We start from the raw sequence: 13,287 nt of genomic DNA, 5'->3' as shown, positions 1-13,287 counted from the left end.
GAATATATAGGAGATGTATAGGCATACACATGGGTATCTAGAGACATACTAGTCTCTTAAGTAAATATATATATATAGTTGAAATGTGCCTACAGATAAATATTATTTTAAATCATAGTAAACGTTAACGGAGCATCTGTATACTTCAGGCACTGTTCATTCATTCATTCAATAAATGCTTGTTAAGAGCCTACTACAGGCCATCAGAAAAGGAAACAAAAGTCCCTGTCTTCAGGGAGCATGTATCTTAGTAGAAGGACATCAACAGTAGAATTCACGAAGACAGTTGCATGGTGAGGAGTGCCATGGCAAGAGGTAAAACCGGAAAGGGACGGCAGCCGGCAGCTGCGGGGGGCCAAATGGCAGTTTTGATAGGATGGCTGGGAACCGTCGAGGGAAGGGAAGAAGTGGGCTCTGTGGCTATTCAGAACAAGGCTGTTCCAGGTTTGGGGAACAGAAAGTGCCAAGTCCTGACCTGAGCAGGAGCCTTCCTGCTGGCTTCAGAAAACAGCACGGAGGCCAGGGGCTGGAATGAAAGAAGGAGATGCCATCGGAGACGCAAGGGACGGGCTGAGGCATGGGTCTCGGGTGGGGGGGGGGGGCGGGCTGTGGGCCACTGGAATTGTTTCCCTTTACCTCCGAGGGAGACGGGAAAGATTCTGAGCCTCAGAACGACTGTCAGACAGGTTTTAAGGGTGATCATTCTGGCCAACAGGAGGATACTGCTGGGGGTGGGCAGGGCTGGAACAAGAGCCAAGTTAGGAGACAAGGGCAGTAATCCAGGCGGGGAGAAGTTGGGCAGGCTGGTGAACAGGGGAGTGGGGAGACCCACGTGGCTGGCAGGTGCACTCTGAAAGGGGTGCAGCGGGTCTGGGTCTGCTGATGGTTTGGAGGTGGATCGAGTGAGGGCTGCCCTGGGAGGTTTGCCACCGATGCTGGCTGTGGCCGTCGGCTGTACTTACTCTGTGACTAGACTGGGTTCTGGATGTGGGTCATCCTTTGGTTCCAAGAAAATAATTATATTTTTGCTTTTAAAACATATATTGAATGTTTAAATTTTGTAAATTCGTCATGTGTACATAAAACGTCTTACAGAGCAGTCAGGGTGGTCTGGTTGCAGCGGGACCTTCTCCAGGTTATTGGTTAACCGGGACTGGAACCACAGTGACATTTCTCACTGACACGTAGGAAAGCTGCCTTTCCCAAGAACAAATATATTCAGAACAGAATAATGAATAATATTTCCTGTTCTGTTTATTTCAAAGTAAACCCTCAAAAAATCCTTTCTAAGGTTAAGAATGGATGATATTAACCCCTCACTGGGAGATTCAGGAACCTGTGATCTAGAAAGGAAAGAAACGTTACAAGGACGAATTCTGCTAGACTAGATCTTCTGTTTTATGACTTCCTCCTCTTGATTGTGTGGTCTGATGTGTAGTGACTAGACCTCAGTCCGGGGAACAGAAGTGTGTGTGCCCAGGCACACATGCCTGCAAAGCAATCACACTTGGGTTACTAAGTACAATGATCTATCAAGGGAATTGGAACTGATTGTTCAAACCTTCTGAAACTCAGGCTTCCTGCTTCCTTTCTTTTTCTGTCTCTTTCCCCTCTCTCTGGTTATTTGGCCATTTTTTTTTCCCCAGATAGTATTTTTTATCAAATGGTGGAATAGGAAAATAAAAGATACAGAAGTCACATTAGGTAGTGTGAAGAATAATTTTAATAAAAGTTGCAACAGAGAATGAAATTGAAATTAACATTAAAATGGAATTCTTAATTGCTGATGGATTTCAGCTTGCTTTGTTTTCCTGATCCTTGGTTCCTGTAGAAAAACAAGTCTGATTATGTGTGTACCAAGTAAGGCTGAGCTCCTTTTGTTTTGCTGAATAAGCCCTGAAGGCCCAGGATGGCAGCAAGCAGGGCCTGGGCCAGGTAGCAGCCTTTCATGCGTGTGTCTCTTTTCAGTTTGCAGTGATGACCTCACCCACAAATTCAAAGGCTTCACTGTGATGAACGAAGCAGAGAGATACGAAGCTCTCAGACACTGTCGCTATGTGGATGAAGTCATTAGAGATGCTCCGTGGACACTCACCCCAGAGTTTCTGGAAAAACACAAGGTACTTACTCTTCCATGTTCTCTAAGTAGCAGAACTAGAGTCTGGTTCTGCAGCCTACATGCGAAAAGCCCAGAAGCTTCTACTCCCTAAAAGAGGTATCACTTGATACGGCACCTGTCTTCTGCCCAGGCCTGGGGACTGATATCCTCTCGCTTCCTCACTGTGGGTGCTAGAGCTAGACCATCCACGTCCAAGTGCGGCTTCTCTCCCTTCCTAACTGTGGGACCTTGAGCAAGATCTTGAACTTACTTACTTAAACTGTAAAGTCGGGTGATGGCAGTACTTCTCCCATGGGCTCGTTTTGAAAACCTAATGAGATCATGTAAGTAAAACACTGAACACTAGCTGGCCCATAGCCAGAGCTCCGAAACGTCATTGTCATTACCACACTGTCATCATTACTGATGCTTGTATATTCGCAGGCATCTTTTGCAAGGAAAAAAGGAACACGCATTATATCCAGAAGGACACAGGTCAGCTTTTAAGGAAAGAACTTTATATCTATGATTTTGTGACCCTGAGACTCCTACTGATAAAAGATTTTTATTAGTTGAAAACACGAGAAATTCTTTTGATCTGCATGAAATTATGTGCTTTGTGTCTCCCTACCAGCCCCACATTAGGAGCTATTCTTTCCTTTTATAAGCCGTACCAAAAAAAAAAAAAAAAAAACCCACAAGATGAAGCTGTTCTAAGAGTTTTCTTTTCTATTTTTAAATTCCCGATGCAGAAGAGGAGAGAGAACACTGATAAATGTGCATGGGTAATAGCAGAGGAGATAATTTCTCAGCAAGAATAAAAAGCAAAAGGAGAAACTACAATATGATTTGCTTCCAGCAATCACTAACACATTTTTACTGAGCATCTATTGTATGTTTGGCTTGTGCCAGGCACGATGGGCGTACAGATGAGGGTAGTGACAGCCACTGTCTCTGATTCACTGCGTGCCAGGCACTGTGCTGAGGGCTTTGCTCCTACGTGAATCACATTAAGTCTCATGGCTACCGTGAGACTTTGTCATCGTCATTGTTATATATCAGAGAGGAAGAGGAATTAAGTTTGAGTCCCGAGAATGGATTGAATAATAACAGTGACTGAGTGCTTACTATGTACTGGTTATCGCTTTTAGCACCTTTCCATCAGGACATCGTTCAATCTAGTGATTCTCAACTGGGCTTGAGTTTGTCCTCAAGGGACATTTGGCAGTGTCTGGAACATTTTTTTTTCTTTTTTTTTTTTTAAGAGAAGACAGTGAGAGAGAACATGAGAGGTGAGAAGGTCAGAGGGAGAAGCAGACTCCCCATGGAGCTGGGAGCCTGATGCGGGGCTCGATCCCCGGACTCCAGGACTGTGACCTGAGCCGAAGACAGTTGCTCAACCAACTGAGCCACCCAGGCGCCCCTGTCTGGAACATTTTTGATTGTTGCAGCAACTGGGTGCAGCTAGGGGTGCTACTGGCATCTAACGGATAAAAGCCAGGGCACCCCCCCCCCCAAGAATGATCCACCTTAAAATGTCACAGGTGTCAAGGTTCAGAAATGCTGATTTAATCCTTACGGCCAATGTATGATTTCTCTAGCTGGTAAGCGGTGGGGCAGGTGGATGGTACTGCTGCTGTAAACTACCTCTCGAGGTGGAGCCAAGCCTCGTTACAAAGGGCTTCAAAAGCCAGGCAGCAAGTTTTGATTTGATGGAGTAGGAAACAGGGAGCTAGGGGAGATGAGGAGGAAGGAGGACACGAAGAAACCCGGTTAAGGACCTGCCTCCCACGTGACAGGTGGCTTGGAAAGGAGACGGCAGTGAGGAAGGGCAGGCACAGGCTGGAAGCAGTAGTCCAGGTGACAGGGCCCTGGATTTCGTGTATCAGTCGCGGAGAGGACCTACTGGGTGCGTGTGCGTGCGGGGACGTTCACTTGTACGCATGTGCATGCACGTACACACACACGCGCGCGTGCATACACCACAGGGGCCCTGGGGGCTTTTGTGCCTGGAGACTGAAGGAAGTAGGGAAAGAAGCCCAGTTCCAAGGTGTTTGGGGCCTGGGTACATTGGGAAACTGGAGGTGCCGCGAGGAGGGGACCCCTGTTTTCAGGCTGAGTTCAATTTCAAATAGGTTGATTTTAAAGTGACTCCAAAGGGTGGCAAAATAGAAAAGGGTGATTTGGGGCAAACATGACAGGTTTTCTAGTTTCGGCAGCCTTCTGTCCCAATGGAAACAGTGGAATAGGTCCCACCCGCCTAACAAGGTGGTTAGGGAGCTCAGATCAAAAAGGTGTAAATTCGTTTTTACCATATAAAACATGGATTAAGTGGGAGGGCCTGTTGCCATCAGTGGGACAGGAAACAGAGGTTTGGGTTCCTTGTCATAGCAAGGGTGATTAAAATCTGAAGCATGAATAAATTCTCTGAGGAGGAAGTTTAAAGACAGAAGGGCAGAAGCCCTAGAAAGCCTCCTGTCAGAGGAAAGAGAGGGCCCAGAGAAGGAGACCAACCAATCTAGTTCCCTTAATCTCCTGGAAATGGAGACAGTTGGCAGGCAGTACCTTTCAGTCAAGGAATCAAAGGCACATTGTAAACTGCTTGTTTCAACTGCTTTATTATGACTGCTTTATTTCAAAAGGCATTTGCACGCTGGGAGGCCTGGGTGGCTTAGTCAGTTAAGTGTCTGCCTTCTGTCCAGGTCATAATCCCAGGGTCCTAAGATCAAGTCCCACAGCGGGCTTCTAGCTCATTGGGGAGCCTGCTTCTTCCGCTACCTGCTCTCTCTCTCTCTTTCTGTGACAAATAAATAAAATCTTTTTAAAAAAAAAGTTAAAAAAATAAAAGGCATTTGCACATCCATCCCAGTGATGACGTCACTTCTCTCTCTCCAACAGATTGACTTTGTGGCCCATGATGATATACCCTACTCTTCTGCTGGTTCTGATGATGTTTACAAGCATATAAAGGAAGCAGGTGAGTTCCCTTGTGCTCACCTGTCCACCGCATTATAACTGTCAGGTATAATAAGACACCCCTGCCCTAGTCTTGTAGCATATACATGGAAGGCACTGGAATTTCAGACGTCTGCCAAGTAGCCTTTATAAGCTTCTGTTGACATGCGCGAAGACCCAGTCAAAGGACAGACATCATTTAGGTATTTATAGAAGAATTAACTCGAGCACCAAAGTACTCTTTGCTGAACCACGAGTATACCAACTTCTAGTGTGTGGCTCAATTTTAGGGCTCATCAGACAAAAATCATAGGACCTTATTATTTAAAGGGCAATCATTTCCCTCATTCATATTTAGAATTCAGAATGAAATTATTTTCTATTTCCAAGAAAGTTCCTTCCAGAAGACAGATAACTGGGTCATTAGCAATCTGGACTCCTTGTCTCCAAGGAGACAGTCCTCTCACCTGTCATTCTGTCACATGATAATAATGTCCTCAGGTGCCACACGCAGAAGCAAAAAAAGAATGGGTAAATGTTTGGGAAATCAGGTAAAATACTTCCGTCACCAAACTGGTAAGTGCTGTCATGGAGGGCAGGCGTGGTGCCTGAGCTTTGGAAACTGTTCCAGCTGTCACCAAACATTTCTTTGAAGGTCAGAGACTAGTCTATCCCAGGGAGTTCTTGGGGGGCTGGAGAGAGGCAGGTTTCCTTCCATTGGAGACTCCCTGGGGTTCATTGCTTTGCCAAGTTCTCTGTCCCTATTCCTTCGCCGCTGAGGACTTGAGGGAAATCACTGTTGGGCATCGTAACAGATCCGTGGTTTCCAGCCTCAGCGGGATTCTTGATGTTCCTTGATAACATTCACTTTCCTGACCTGATGTACCTGTAAGCGCTTGCAGCCTCGCCTCCCCTCCTGCATCCTGCGGGAAAGGGGTAGGTTGTCTGTCCCAGGCTGACTTCTCTACCTGAATTCACTCCTCCCTTCCTTGAAGGCTGTCTGCTTTAGGCCTCCCCTCTTTGGTGTGCAGGGTTCTCACTCTCCAGCAGCTGCTTCTCAGTTTACTACTGTTTGAGAGTCTACAAAAACAAAATAACAGAATCCCTCTTCTGCCCTCCCTCTCCCTTCTCCAGCCCCATCCTTGTTGCGCCATCCCTCGCCGGCACCTCGCAGGTGGACCCCCCCGCCCCGGTCATTGCTCAGCTACCTGTGCCCTGACTTCTGTCCCATCCTCCCTCAGTTCCCTGATGACCTTCAGCCCACCCAGTCTAGTGGCTTCTTTGCTGTCCTCCTCTGGCTGAAACAACCCTGCTGACCACTCTCCTCTCCAAGGTGCTCTCTTGTCCTCTACTTCTGGGACCTTCTCTTTCCCTTTAGTCTCTCTCACCACTCCCAGGTTTTGTGATTGGGTCTTTGTCCCTTGGCCCTGCCCAACCTCTCCATCTTGCTAGCCTGGGCTCTGCACCGCTTTGCTCAGGTCCTGAACTCCAGGCCAGTGGAGTCCATCCTAGTGCCCGGAAGCACCCCCACTTAGCGCCTTGGCTCCGGCTCTTCTGTGGGCCCGGCATGCCCTTCCTCTGGGCTTCCAGGCCCGTTCTGTGCCCAGCTGAGGAGCCAGCCCTTGACATGCCTCTCTCCTGGGGGCGTAATTCCACAGCACTACCCCCCCATCCCTGCTGAGATACTCTTTGCAAATGCATCTTTCTCTCCGCTCCCTTCTGACGGCATCCTGATAGTGCGTGGGCCGGCGTGCATGCTGCGTGTGCGTGCGTGTGTGTGTGCGTGTGTGTGTCTAGCTAGAATGAAATGGTGCGGTCTCTGCCATGTCTCCTCCATCTTCCCATCCCCAGCAGAGCCCCTGGTACGTGTGTGGTGCTCATTCAGTGCTAGCTAAGCAAGAGGGCGCTTTTGATGCAATCTGATGGGGACTCGGCTTAGGATGGAGGCCTTCTGTCTGCAGGGACTCTGCCTACTCTGCAGGGAGTAGAGCTGTTTACCCAGATAATTTGGACGCGCACACTGTCTTACAGTTTTTCAAATTACTTAGATGACGGGGCAGTCTAGGGGTAATTATATCAACCTTTGCATCTAATCTGTTTGCTTTGCATTGGTATCATGGCCCCTGAGTCCTTCACCCCTTTATTAAATGGAGGGGCTGACCACCTGCTCTAAATTGCTCCAAACCACCGTAGCCTTTAGACCTGGCGGGCTGCTGAGGAACATGGCAGGAGTAGGAGGGGAGAAGGAGGGGAGAAACTGGCTGAGGAATCAGTTACGTGGAGATGGCTTATGGTATGGAGCGATGGTTACCTGTCTGAGTTTAAGATCTGGGCTGTGAGCCGGCTGGTCCTTCCTTAAAATCGCCATGAAGGACCTGGTATAGACCAGTGCTTGTCGAATGTGAATGTCACTATAGATCCCTACAGAATCTTGCTTTTCTTCTCTTTCCCTCCCCTCCCCGCTGTACACTTAACATGCAGTGTTCTACTAGTTGCAGGTGTACAGTATAGTAGGCAGCAGTTCTGTCCATTACTCAGGGCTCATCATCGTAAGTGCCCTGTTAATCCCCTTCGCCTATTTCCCTCATCCCCCCCACCTCCCCTCCGGTAACTGACTGTTCTCTACAGTTAAGTCTACTTCTTGGTTTGTCTTGTTTTCTTTGTTCATGTGTTTGGTTTCTTAAATTCCACATATGAATGAGATCCTATGGCATTTGTCTCTCTCTGACTTATTTCCCCGGCATAACATCCTCTAGGTCCATCCATGGTGTTGCCCATGGCAAGAGCTCATTCGTTTGTAGAGCTGAGTCATATTCCAGGGTACACATGTGCCACATCTTTATCCATTCATCTGTCAGCAGACCCTTGGGCTGCTTCTCTGTCTTGGCTGTTGTAAATCATGTTGCAGTAAACATAGGGGTGCGTGTATCTTTCGGAATTACAGCTTTTGCATTCTTTGGGTAAACACCCAGTAGTATTATTACCAGACCCTATGGTAATTCTATATTTCTAAGTTTTTGTGGAACCTCCATAATCTTTTCTACCGTGGCTCTACCAGTGTGCATTCCTACTAACAGTAAAGGAGGGCTCCTTTTTCACCACATCCTCACCAACACGTGCTGTTTCTTCTGTCTTCGATTGTAGCTATTCTGACAGGGGTGAGCTGATACCTCAGTGTAGTTTGGGTTTGCATTTCCCCGACAACAAGTGATGTTAAACATCTTTTCATGTGTCTGTTGGTCATCTGTATGTCATCTTCATGTCTTCTGCTCATTTGTAATTGGATTTTTTGGTGTTGAGTTGTGTAAGTTCTTTATGTATTTTGGATACTAACTCCTTACGGGCTATGTCATGTGCACCTATCTCCTCCCATTTGGTAGGTTGTCTGTCTTTTTGTTTTGTTGGTTGTTTCCTTCATTGTGCAGAAGCTTTTTATTTTGATTTAGTCCCAATAGTTTATTTTTGCTTTTGTTTCCCTCGCCTTGGGAGATCTACTGCAGGATCTCTTTAAATGCAGATTTGGGTTCTTTAGGTCTGGTGGGACTCAGATCCCCATTTCTAAGGAGCTGCTGGGTTGGTAGGTCCTGCAAGTCCATAGACTTCACTCAGAGTAGCAAGAATCTAGACCAGGTACAGTTCACCTGGGGTGAATGGAATCCATGTTTCCTGGGGGGACAGTTTCTCAGCTGCCTTGTAGAGCAAAAACATGCACTTGGTGGTGGTTTTATTGCTAGGTGAGTAGTCTCTAGTGAGCTAAGAAAAAGTTGCTTTCCCGATTTTAGGATATGGGAACAGGTCTAACATTCTCCTCACTCAAAAGCGATCCGGCACCCTATTGTTGCATAACAAATTACTCCCACAGTCGGTGGCGCAAAAGAGCCACTTCCTTTTGCTTGTGCTTTTGTAAGGCTTGGTGGGGTGGTTCTTGCTTGGGGTCTCTCCCATGGGTGTACTCAGCTATTGCCTGGGACTGTGGTCATCCGAAGCCCCAGGTGGCCTGGGGGTCCCAGACGGTGCCCTTGTCTGGCTGGCAGTGGGTGCTGGTGGTCCACAGGGAGCTCAGCCGTGGTGGACGCCGCAGCGCCTGCTCGTCGCTCCTCGGCGTGGTGCGTGGGCTTCGGCAAGCGCGGGGCTGCCTGTGAGGGTGTGTGTCCTAGCAGGGAGGCCTTCGGAGAGTCAGCAGTCCTGACAGAAGCCTCAGGGCCTCTTGGGCCCCAGCCATGGACGTGCACCGGTGTCACTACTACCACCTTCTTTTTGTTGGGGGCAGGTAATCCCGGGGGATGGGAAAGGCGCCCATCCTCTATTCAGCCTGCTTCCTGTCTTCAGATTGAACAGTCAGGTGGTGTCCTACCTTCCCCCCGGCGCACAGGCAGAGACCACCTGCGACCCTTCCTCTCACAGGCCCCTTGGTCTGCTCTGCTGCTGGCTTGCCGGGGGCGGGGGGGGGGGGGGGAGCTGCGGCAGAGAAGGCCATGGCATTCATCGTGAAAGGAAGATGCTCAGAAATGGCCTCGGCGTCCACACCGGGCTCTTGCACTCTAATTCAGATCTACTCTGAAAGTCACCAGTCACTTTAAAAGAAGCCAGAGCTATCGAGGGGTTGGATTAAACTCTGCAGCTCTCCGCTTTGCTTGTCAGAGCTAAACGTCAAAACCCTCCGGCGAAGCTGGATGGAAGGATGGTGCGCAGATGAGGCGGACTGTCGGGTCTGCGGGCCTCGTCCTCCTGCTGCTGTGGCCCTACTACCTTCGAAAGGTTCCTTCATTATCGTGTGCTTGGCTGCTGCTTAAAATAGCTCCATAGCCAAACTCTGCGATTCGGAAAAGCATGATAAAAAAGGTTCTCTGATCATGCTCATTACCGAATATTTTTAGCAGAGCACTAATTAGGATTTGGAGGAAGCCGGGTGCTTCATTATGTCAGCAGAGGGCTTGGCTTCTTTCACAGACCTCCCTCCCCACCAAAGCAAGCCTGTCCCCGCCCCCAACTTCCTGTTACTCAGCCAGGGAGCCCTTACTCTGTGGCTCACACCATGGGGGAGCTCATGTCATCGGGGCCTAAGTGACTTGCTGAAATCTGCTAGGGGCCGGAGGATCTTCCAAACGGTTCACCAGGTGGCAAGGGGTGGGAAAAGATGGGATGCGGTGCTCACTGGAAAGGTCCCTGCTGCTCCCACCAAGGTGAGGGTGTTGTCTCAGTCCCCCAGCTTGGGACCCCCAGCCCCCAGGGCCCCCTGCACAGCTGAGTCAGTTGGGGGCTGTTCAGCTACAGATGTTGGGATGGTCACACCCTCTGCCTTCCCTTTGGTTTTCTGTGTTTGAGTCTGTATTCTCAAAAGTGGGAGGCGAAGTTTTTGACCTAGCTGTAAACCCCAAATTCGTGCTCTGAGCCCCAGAGTATTAGAAAGCGGGTGCTTTGTCTCCCATTGCAGGAGTAGCTGCCGGCTGCGGCTACCACGCATGGGCAGCTGACACCGGCCGCAAATTCCGTGGGCCGCCCTAGCAGGGGCCAGAAGGCTGACAAGGTCACGGGGGACAAGAGAAACAGAAGTGGCTTTGGAAAGGCCCTTAGAGATCAGTAGTCCTCTAGTCAGTCGGGCAGCATATTTTCTCCCGGCGCCTGCTTGCGGCCCGGTGCTGAGAATCTCGAGGAGGATAAGACAGGAGCAGTCCCTTCCCTCATGTAGCTTATTGTCAAGTGGGAAGGCAGTTGCTGAAGAAGCTGCTCTATAAAGACCTTGGAATATTTGAAGAAAAAGAGTTGTGGAGCATGAGAGGGAATAAAAGCCAGAAGAGCCAGCCCAGGGGTTGAGAGATTTCTTTGAGGAAGTGACACTGAAGGTGAAGCCCAGTGTATGACTGGGAGTTGGCCAGGTAGAGAGGATGTTGGTGGCAGAGTGGGGGGAGGGGGCCCGCCCTGTCAGGACGCTCCAGTTCAGGGTGGGGGGTTCAGGCAGGCTTAGCTTGCTGCCCACCTCTGGAGAATCCAAGGACAATGGGGCCGCTCACGGTGGTGGAGCCCAGGGGCCTTGGCTTAGGCAGTGAGCTTGGGGAGTGGGTCTTCGATGAGACTCATGAGAGCACACAGGGAAGGGGTCAAGTAAGCCGCTGCAGAGCCAAGGTACAGATTTGGGTCTGAATACTGAGGACCGTAGAAAGCCAGTGAAAGATGTTGGGCAGCCCTCTGATTTCTATTTTGAAAGACTGTTCTGTGGCTCTTGCTATGTGTAGACAGGGTTGAGGGAACAAAAATCAGTATCTGGTTTTGAGGCTCTTGATATAATCCTTGAGCCAGATGGTGTTAGATGGCTTTAGACGGAGGAGGGAGAAAAGTGGGTGAATTGGGGAGCCTCTTAGGGAGTAGACTGGTGAGTGAAGGAGAGTGACTGCACATGGGGAGTGAGGGAGAGGGAGGTGGCACAGATGAGCCCAAGGTCATCTTGTCTGGTCACCTCATTTCTCAGTTTTGGACACTGAGGTTAAGAAACTTGACTTCTGAGGCATGAGTCTAGCCCAAGTCTCCAGAGAACCCAGCGCCCTTGTCCCTAGGCCCTGTCCATCATGCTGTCCCATCCCTGATGTCTCTGAGTGGCCATAATCATACTGGTATAAATACCTCAACTGCCAACATGTCATTTCAGTTGATGACAGAAGTGTAAGCAACAACCACATTCTTGCTTCGATAACACTAGCGACCTCTTTATAGCCCTGTATCGGTGCACCCAAATTCAGCCTTGAGGACGGTAAGGAGGGTCTTGTAGAACTTGGCATCCTTTGAGCTTATTTTATTCAGTCCCAAGTGTTCTAGATGACCGGGTCCTGAGTGGTGAAACCACCATCCAGAGTAGACTGTTGAGAGGGAGATAAAATCATCCAGCAACCCAAGGACATGTCTTCAAATCAGAGATGACAAAATAGTGCCTTTGGGTCTTTTCCTCAGCTGAATGTGTTGCAGGCTTCCTTGGGGGAAACAGAGGACTTGCCTGTCATGCTTGTGGCTCTCTAGTCACTCATTGAATTTGCATTTGTCGAGCACCTTCCATGTGCCAGAAAAGGGCACCAAGCAGGGGGCTGGCCATCGAGGCATGATCTCTACTTTGAAAACGTTCCCTTTTGACAAGGAGATGGGCATTTAAAGTGTGTTTGTTAATGGAAGACAGGTTTGTATCCTGGAGGTTATGGCTTCTGCTTGGTGCTATCAGGAAAGACTTGGCAGAGACGACACCTCGAAGCTGGGCCCTGCTGGAGGAGGAGGAAGGCTGCAGCTGGTGTAGGCAGGGAGGGGGGACCTGGGGCAGAGAAGCAGGACGTGGCACGAATGAATGCCAGGAGCGCCCAGGGCCCAGGGCCAGGGTGCCGGGCCGGCCGGAAGTGCACGGAGCTGAGCCCGGACCAGCCAGCTGGTGCCACATGCAAAAGCCTCACTCATGCACCCAGGAGCTGCTGCTCTGTCCTGGAAGCGAGTGTTTATGGAAAACGGGGCAACAGAGACCATCTCACTCTTGTTCTCTTTATTCTTTGAACAGGAATGTTTGTTCCAACTCAGAGAACGGAAGGCATCTCAACGTCAGACATCATCACCAGAATCGTCCGCGACTACGATGTTTATGCCCGACGCAACCTACAGAGAGGGTACACAGCCAAGGAGCTCAATGTCAGCTTCATAAATGTAAGCGTGCCACCCCCCGTCCCCACGTCCTCTGACAGACACCACACACACCAGCACTGCCGCCATTTGCTGAGTGCTTGTTGTATCCCTCACAGCGTTTCTGTTTTAAATTCCAGCACCACAGTGTTCTTGATCTTGTATATTTATTGTCCTAATTCAGTCTGCATAATGGTGCACTGATGTATTCTCCCCATTTTTAAAATTTTTTTAAAGATTTTATTTATTTGGCAGACATCACAAGTAGGCAGAGAGGCAGGCGGATGGTTTGGGGGGGGCAGGCTCCCCGCTGAGCAGAGAGCCAGATGTGGGGCTCGATCCCAGGATCCTGAGATCATGACCTGAGCTGAAGGCAGAGGCTTAACCCACTGAGCCACCCAGGCGCCCCTGTATTCTCCCCATTTTACAGATGGAGAAAACAGTTTCCAAAGGACTAACTTAAGTCAGTCAAAGCCCACAGTAGTGAGCTCCACGTTTTATAAAGGGGCTGTCTCCCTTCTCCTCTTCCAACCTGCTTTGAGAGTTCTCAGACTTAACTGAAGGGGGTCTGGGAGATCTGCCCTCGT

At 49.4% G+C, this 13,287-nt stretch overlaps 1 protein-coding gene across 3 annotated transcripts in view; it reads left to right on the top strand.

The window, feature by feature from the left end:
* Positions 1-13,287, top strand: part of PCYT1B (phosphate cytidylyltransferase 1B, choline) — a 124,322-nt gene that overhangs the window by 78,548 nt on the left and 32,487 nt on the right. For all 3 annotated transcript variants that reach the window (XM_059157290.1, XM_059157289.1, XM_059157291.1), the window contains exons 4-6: positions 1,969-2,120; positions 4,997-5,075; positions 12,582-12,724. In XM_059157290.1, coding sequence (XP_059013273.1) covers positions 1,969-2,120; positions 4,997-5,075; positions 12,582-12,724 — 374 coding nt within the window. The remainder of the gene's footprint in view (positions 1-1,968; positions 2,121-4,996; positions 5,076-12,581; positions 12,725-13,287) is intronic.

This window comes from Mustela lutreola, chromosome X, assembly GCF_030435805.1.
Source record: "Mustela lutreola isolate mMusLut2 chromosome X, mMusLut2.pri, whole genome shotgun sequence".
Lineage (NCBI taxonomy): Eukaryota > Metazoa > Chordata > Mammalia > Carnivora > Mustelidae > Mustela > Mustela lutreola.
This window is presented reverse-complemented; position numbering and strand designations above follow the sequence as displayed.